We start from the raw sequence: 7,200 nt of genomic DNA, 5'->3' as shown, positions 1-7,200 counted from the left end.
TTACATATAAAGGCTGGGAGATGGGGAAATCTGTGATTTATTTAAAATACCAAAAACCTGTGTGGTACACCTATGTCAAGGAAGTGGCTGAGCAAAGGTAGTAGGGTTTAATGTAGAAAGAGTAGCAGTTGTATTGATTTTTATTGGAAATGGTTCAGGTTTGTTTTTTTAGGAGGCTCTACACAACTTTTCAGGGAGAAGGCAATGGCAACCCACTCTAGTACTCTTGCCTGGAAAATCCCATGGGCGGAGGAGCCTGGTAGGCTTCAGTCCATGGGGTTGCAAAGAGTCGGACACGACTGAATGACTTCACTTTCACTTTTCTTTTTTATTATTTTTATTTTTTTAATTTTATTTTTTTACTTTACAATACTGTATTGGTTTTGCCATACATTGACATGAATCTACCACAGGTGTACATGAGTTCCCAATCCTGAACCCCCTCCCACCACCCTCTCCATATCATCTCTCTGGGTCATCCCAGTGCACCAGCCCCAAGCATCCTGTATCCTGTATCAAACCTAGACTAGTGATTCGTTTCTTACATGATAGTATACATGTTTCAATGCCATTCTCCCAAATCATCCCACCCTCTCCCTCTCCTACAGAGTCCAAAAGTCTGTTCTTTACATCTGTGTCTCTTTTGCTGTCTCGCATATAGGGTTATCATTACCACCTTTCTAAATTCCATATATATGTATTAGTATACTGTATTGGTGTTTTTCTTTCTGGCTTACTTCACTCTGTATAATTGGCTCCAGTTTCATCCACCTCATTAGAACTGATTCAAATGTATTCTTTTTAATGGCTGAGTAATACTCCATTGTGTATATGTACCACAGCTTGCTTACCCATTCATCTGCTGATGGACATCTAGGTTGCTTCCATGTCCTGGCTATTATAAACAGTGCTGTGATGAACATTGGGGTACATGTGTTTCTTTCAATTCTGGTTTCCTCGGTGTGTATGCCCAGCAGTGGGATTGCTGGGTCATAAGGCAGTTCTATTTGTAGATTTTTAAGGAATCTCCACACTGTTCTCCATAGTGGCTGTATTAGTTTGCATTCCCACCAACAGTATAAGAGGGTTTCCTTTTCTCCACACCATCTCCAGCATTTATTGCTTGTAGACTTTTGGATCACTTTCACTTTTCACTTTTATGCATTGGAGAAGGAAATGGCAACCCACTCCAGTGTTCTTGCCTGGAGAATCCCAGGGACGGGGGAGCCTGATGGGCTGCCGTCTCTGGGGTCGCACAGAGTTGGACATGACTGAAGAGACTTAGCAGCAGCAGCAGCAGCACACAACTTTTCAAGTTTGTTATTAAATCCTTAAATTTACTGTAGTAAGAGAGATCCTGAATGTCCTTTCCTGGATCAATTCAGTCTTCTCTGAATCCAGAAATGAGCACTGGCAGCTCTGACCAATACATGCATAAGTAATATGTGCCAGATAATCCTGGGGCTTATGCATCCAAAAGAATGCTAAATTCTTCCATGAATATTTGTTGGTTTTGTCATGATTTAGAGGAACTCGTACAAATAACTCCTAATTAAGCTCAGGTCCAAGGTTTAAACTCTGAAGTTGTCTGAATACCTGGTGCATGGATCTTCAGAGGCAGATCGCATTTTGGGCATCTGGACAAGGGGAATTGGAAAGAAGAGTCAGTGGAAGTTCAGAGAGAGAATGGCAGGAGAAGAGGTAGATTGATATCTAGGAAAGGCACCTGGAGGACTTAATAGAGAAGTAAGTTTAGTTTAGATTTTTTTTTTCAAATTGGTCATTAGCTTTGGCTAGAGAATGTTTTAATGAAGCAACTTTTGATTCAGAGTTTTGTGTGGAAACCTCCTTATACCAAATCAAAATATGCTGCCCATTGAAACTGAGAAATCTTCCATCTTATTGGAGAAGCCTCTCAAATGAACAACTTTGTTCATGTCAGGTCTTCTTAGGTGAAGTTATGTTACTTAGAGATAGGCATAGGAATGAGGAATTGAATGAGATGACGTGGAAGAAGCACACATCTTTTCTGGAAGAGCAGAAGTTCTACACTTCAACTACCCTGTAGGAGTTGCTAATGGTGGGTAAATGTGGTGTTTGAGCACCTTGTGACTTAGGTCCCAACATGACTTCTCTGAATGCAGACTCTACCGCCTGACACCAAAGAGAAAATTCTTTTTGGATTAAAGCCAAACTTTCAAGGCAAAAGAAACTGAGAAGAGAACCTCATCTGGTTTTATTGAAGACTCAACTGCCAAGTATGTGCAAATGGATGCCAGTCTGAGGAGAACTTTAAACTCACAAGATTGTGAGGTTGACTTGAACAGCAGGCTTATAGGACACAATTTTGTGTTCTGCCCAATGATTCCCTTTCTTGTGATGAACAAGATTGTTATTCAGCATAGCAGAAAATGGAATCACGAAAGAGAACTAAAGGGCCTTAAAACGAATGCCTGGATGTCACCAACGATGCCAAATAAGCAGAACCAGTAACAAAACCTGGTACCCAACTGAGAATAAATAGCTAAGGAACTCAATGCAATGAGAGACTTCAGACATGGCATGGACTTTACACATTGGTGTGGACACTATAAGCTGAGAGTAGCTTACAGCGCAAGGTGTTCTATGAGTACCACACTTAGTCCAGGGCTGAGAGTTATGGCCATGGGGAATGGAGACTGCCTCACTGGGATCCCCAGGAAAACTGAATATGAACTAAGGCTGCTCAAAGTAGGACAAGTAGGGGATACTTATTCAGAGCTTGATATATAGCAAGAGAGTCAGCCCCGTCACTTGCATTTGAGAGCTGATAGGCAGGTAAGGGAGTGAGAAAGGTTTATAGTGCAAAAAGGGAGGGCTTCTGTTGTGTTTGAATAGAGGTTATTGGCAGGGGAAAGCTAGAGGCAGGCTAACTAGACGCAGGGAATCCTATACAATTGATTTGATTTGTGGATTTTGCATTTTAAGCATAATATATTTGACTTTCTTAAAATGGCCCTGAGTTGGAAAGAAGAAAGAAAGTGTTCGTTGCTCAGTTGTGTCTGACTCTTTGCAACTCCGTGGACTGTAGCCTGCGGGGCTCCTCTGCCCATGGAATTCTCCAGGCAAGAATACTGGAGTGCGTAGCCATTCCCTCCTCCAGGGAAATCATCCTGACCCATGAATTGAACCTGCTTCTCCTGTATTGTCAGGGGGATTCCTTACCGTCTGAACTACCAGAAAGAGGGATGAAAATTAGGGATGTTGGCAGTTTTTGACAAAATCCTGATCATTGGGGCCAGTTACCACAGGGCTTATAGTTTTGTTTCTGGGCGGCTTGCTGCAAAGTTTGTGGGTCAGAATTTTGTTGTCGTAAGTGCTCTGGTCACTGTTAGTTTGTACAATCAGTCACTCAGATCAAAGGCTACCAAGGAGTCTAGCTTCTTAATGGTATCTCCTGCCATCACTGGCCAACCCTGGCCCACTGAACTCATGATGCTGGTGCCTCCCCAGCGCATTACTTTTGGTTAGTTATTACAGTGTCCCTGTAGGCCCTTCCACACCCCCACTAGCTGATATAGTATTCTACTTTAGGTATTATATCAGTGTACCATACCCATTGCTTTGAACCTTCTGATTTTCTATTGTATCATATTATGCTTAACTTTAGTTACCATCTGGTGGCAAAAAGAGGGGATGGGGGTGAATGAGGTTGGTGCATGTTGTCTTGCCAGGCAGAGGCTTCTGCATCATCTTCGAGCAAGGTAGATGTGCAAGTTTTCATAGAGTGGTAGGCCACTTCTCTAGGCCAAAGATTAAAAGAGATCTGGGGATTCAAGTTATTAATATATAACTACTTAGTTGTCTCCATCTAATGTTTCAGGGCTGAATCATTCTGTCACCTCTCCATTTTAGAAGAGTTAATAAAGGAGATGTGAGAATGTCACTCAGCCACAAAGAGAAGGAAGTTCTGCCATTTGCAACAATGTGGATGGACCTAGAGATCATTATGCGTAATAAAATTAGTCAGATAGAGAAAGACATATACTCTGTTACCACTTATATGTGGAATCTAAAAATATAAAATGACTAAATACATATAATAACACAGGAACAGACTCACAGATATAAAGAACAAACCAGTGGTTTAACAGTGGGGAGAGGGTAAAGACAAGTATGAGATTAAGAGAAACAAATTGGGGCTTCCCTGATGGTCCAGTGGGTAAGAACCTACGTTACAATGCAGGAGACACTGGTTCAATCCCTGGTCAGGGAAGATCCCACATACTGCGGAACAACCAAGCTCATGCAGCACAACTACTGAAGCCCATGTGCCTAGAGCCCATTCTTTGTAACAAGAGAAGCCATTACAATAAGAAGCCCATGCATCACAACTAGAGAAAAGCCTGCTTACAGCAACAAGACCAGTGCAACCAGAGAGAGAGAAAGAGAGAAGCAAACTACTATGTATAAAATAGATAAGCAACTAGGACATATTATACAGCACAAGGATATATGGTCATTATTTTGTAAGAACGTCACATGAAATATAATCCATAAAAATACTGAATTATTTTGTTGTATATATAAAACTAATATTGTAAATCAACTATACTTCCTAAAAACAAAGGATGACAATATTAACCATACCATTCAATTTGTATTTGAAGTAATAGCCAATAAAAAAAATTAAGGAAAAATAAGATGTAAGAAGCTTGTCAAAAAATAAAAAAAGAGACAGTACTATCATTATTTGGAGATACTATTATCCATAAAGATAGATATAGAGATATGTCTACATATATATGATAGATATAGATATATCTATAAAGATAAGCCCTCTGGTGGCTCAGACAGTAAAGAATCTGCCTACAATGCAGGAAACTCAGGTTTGATCCCTGGGTTTGGAAGATCCCCTGGAGGAGGCCATGGCAACCTACTCCAGTATTCTTGCCTGGAGAATTCCATGGACAGAGGAGCCTGCCAGGCTACAGTCCATGGGGTTGCGAAGAGTCGGACATGACTGAGTGATTAACACTTTCTTTCTTGGGCTTCCAGGATAGTGCTAGTGGTAAAGAACCCTCCTGTCAGTGCAGGAGACATAAGAGATGTAGGTTTGATCCCTGGATTGGGAAGATCCTCTGGAGGAGGGCATGGCAATCCACTCCAGTATTCTTGCCTGGAGAATCCCAAAGACAGAGGAGCCTGGAGGGCTACAGTCCATAGGTTGCAAAGAACTGGACACGACTGAAGCAACTTAGCACAAAAGATATCTATAAAGATAGATATATCTTTATTATTATCTGATAAAGATATTATCTTTATCAGTCAAGCATAAGAATTTACAGATAAGTGATTGCAGAAATTAAATAATTTTTCTGGATACCAGACCAACATAAGAGCAAATTTTTTCTATATGCCAGTAGCAATGTACAAACATTTTTGGGATCTTACAAGTACAAAAAAACACAGAATCTTTAGAATTAGAAACTTTTCCATGACAACAGAATTGTATTAAAAGTATGTAAGAAAAACGAAAAACAGTTGGTTCTTTTTGGAAACTACCCTTACAAAGCTAGCAATAGAAGTAAACCACTTGCAACCTAGTCATTCAAATAGAAGGGCCATAATCATTGTTCCCCATTCCCTGTTTTGTATTCAACAAACATTTGTGCACATACAACAATTGGCTAGATCCCCCAAGTGGGCTAGAGCCACCATCTAGAAAAGTTGGGACACTAGGGCCAAAAACTACATCGAACAAGACACATCTAGTAATTACTCTACCGGGGGGAAAACAAGGGGGAGGGGCAGTCGTAGGGTGCGTGGGAAAGGATGGCATTTTAAAGAAAAGTGCTGGCACTTGACTTTGAAGAGAAATGGGGGTGGGTTGGGGCGGAGGCATAGAGCTGCTTAGGGGTGACCTCCCTAGAGAAAAACCTAAGTAGTTGTCTTAAAGCATGCTGTGTTTCAAGAGGCTTTTCTTTGCCCAGGTGAGTTTCCTTCCCAGGGATCTAGCCAGCTAGATGTAAATTTTGCAAATGTTGCAAAATTCTGCAGGACAGCGTGCATGCAAAAGGCATCACGGCCTTGTGATTCTGGCTGGGTGGGCAACATACACCCAGCAGTCACCAGAACAGTCCATACTGGTCCCAGCGGTGGCTAAGAATTGTGGGAGGAAGTTCATTCTTGAAACAGGCGTCTCTGGGCCTTTCGAGCAGGAACAGGACGGTGTTGGGGGCGCTCGTGAAAACCTGGACAAGGAGAGGGAGGTAGAGGTTGGAGTGGTGAGTCGGGGAAGAACTCCGGAACGTGCAAGTCTAGGTTGTCTTGGTGGTGAGGAGAGCCTCTCTCTGGAGTAGGGTTGGGCGCCTGAGGCCAGGGTTCTGGGACTAGGCCCAAGAGGTCTGGCTCAGATGCGCTTCTAGGCGAAAGGAGGAGCCCAGCAACTGAGCTGGCGGCTGCATTCATCCTAGCCGGCGGGAACACAGCATCTGCGTCCTCCTCATAGACCTCTTCTTGGCCAGCGATCTCTGGGACAGGTCCATAGAATCCCCGCTCGAGGGCGATGCATTCCCCAGGAGCGTTCAGGAAAGAGCCCTGTTCCAGAACAAGGGCCGAGTGGCTCTCCCCTTCTAGGAATTCGCTGCTAGAGCCCAGGAGGGCTCCAGGGATCAGTATGAGGGTGTGATCCCCAAGAGAAACTTGCAGCACGGATGTGGGCTCGGGCTCCAGCACCAGGTCGACCTCGTCCAGGGGCAGATGCAGGGCATAGCCGTCGGCCAGAATCACCAGGGAGGTGAGCCCTCCCATGTCTGGGGTCCCCATCACGTTGTCCACTCTGGGCGCTACCTCGAACTCGTGGTCCGGGGCCTCCTCCGTTCGACGGCGCTTGGCAGGGCCGGGTCCTTCGGCCTGCTGTTCCCATTGGTCTGCAGAGGAGGCGCTGGGGCTGTGGGGCCGGCTGCCCATCATTTCAGTGTCGCCGCAGGCCTAGGGAGAGGAAGGGTTCTGTCCTACAGGTAATGACAGTCCGCTTGACAGGCCAGGCCGACGCGGGGCGGTGAGGCGCACGACCGCGGGACGAGGAACGAGTCTTCGGAACTCTGGGATTGCCTCTGGGGAGTCACTCAGTCCTGGCGTCTAGGCGAGCTGTTGGATTTGGCCTTGCGTCTTTGAGCCTTCCGCACCTCACATGGACGGGTTTGCACAGAAGTGGGC

The 7,200-nt window shown here is 44.2% G+C and overlaps 1 protein-coding gene across 1 annotated transcript; it reads right to left on the bottom strand.

Annotated features, from left to right (window-relative positions):
- Window positions 1–6,162: 6,162 nt before the first annotated feature.
- LOC138444284 (proline-rich protein 23B-like) lies at window positions 6,163–6,951 on the bottom strand. Its single transcript, XM_069597659.1, has one exon. The coding sequence runs from the start codon at window positions 6,949–6,951 to the stop codon at window positions 6,163–6,165; it is 789 nt and encodes a 262-aa protein (XP_069453760.1).
- Between the last annotated feature and the right edge of the window lie 249 nt (window positions 6,952–7,200).

This window comes from Ovis canadensis, chromosome 1, assembly GCF_042477335.2.
Source record: "Ovis canadensis isolate MfBH-ARS-UI-01 breed Bighorn chromosome 1, ARS-UI_OviCan_v2, whole genome shotgun sequence".
Classification (NCBI taxonomy): domain Eukaryota; kingdom Metazoa; phylum Chordata; class Mammalia; order Artiodactyla; family Bovidae; genus Ovis; species Ovis canadensis.
This window is presented reverse-complemented; position numbering and strand designations above follow the sequence as displayed.

Coding starts and splice junctions, on each gene's coding strand:
- LOC138444284 (XM_069597659.1), bottom strand. CDS start 6,951: ATGGGCAGCCGGCCCCACAGCCCCAGCGCCTCCTCTGCAGACCAATGG.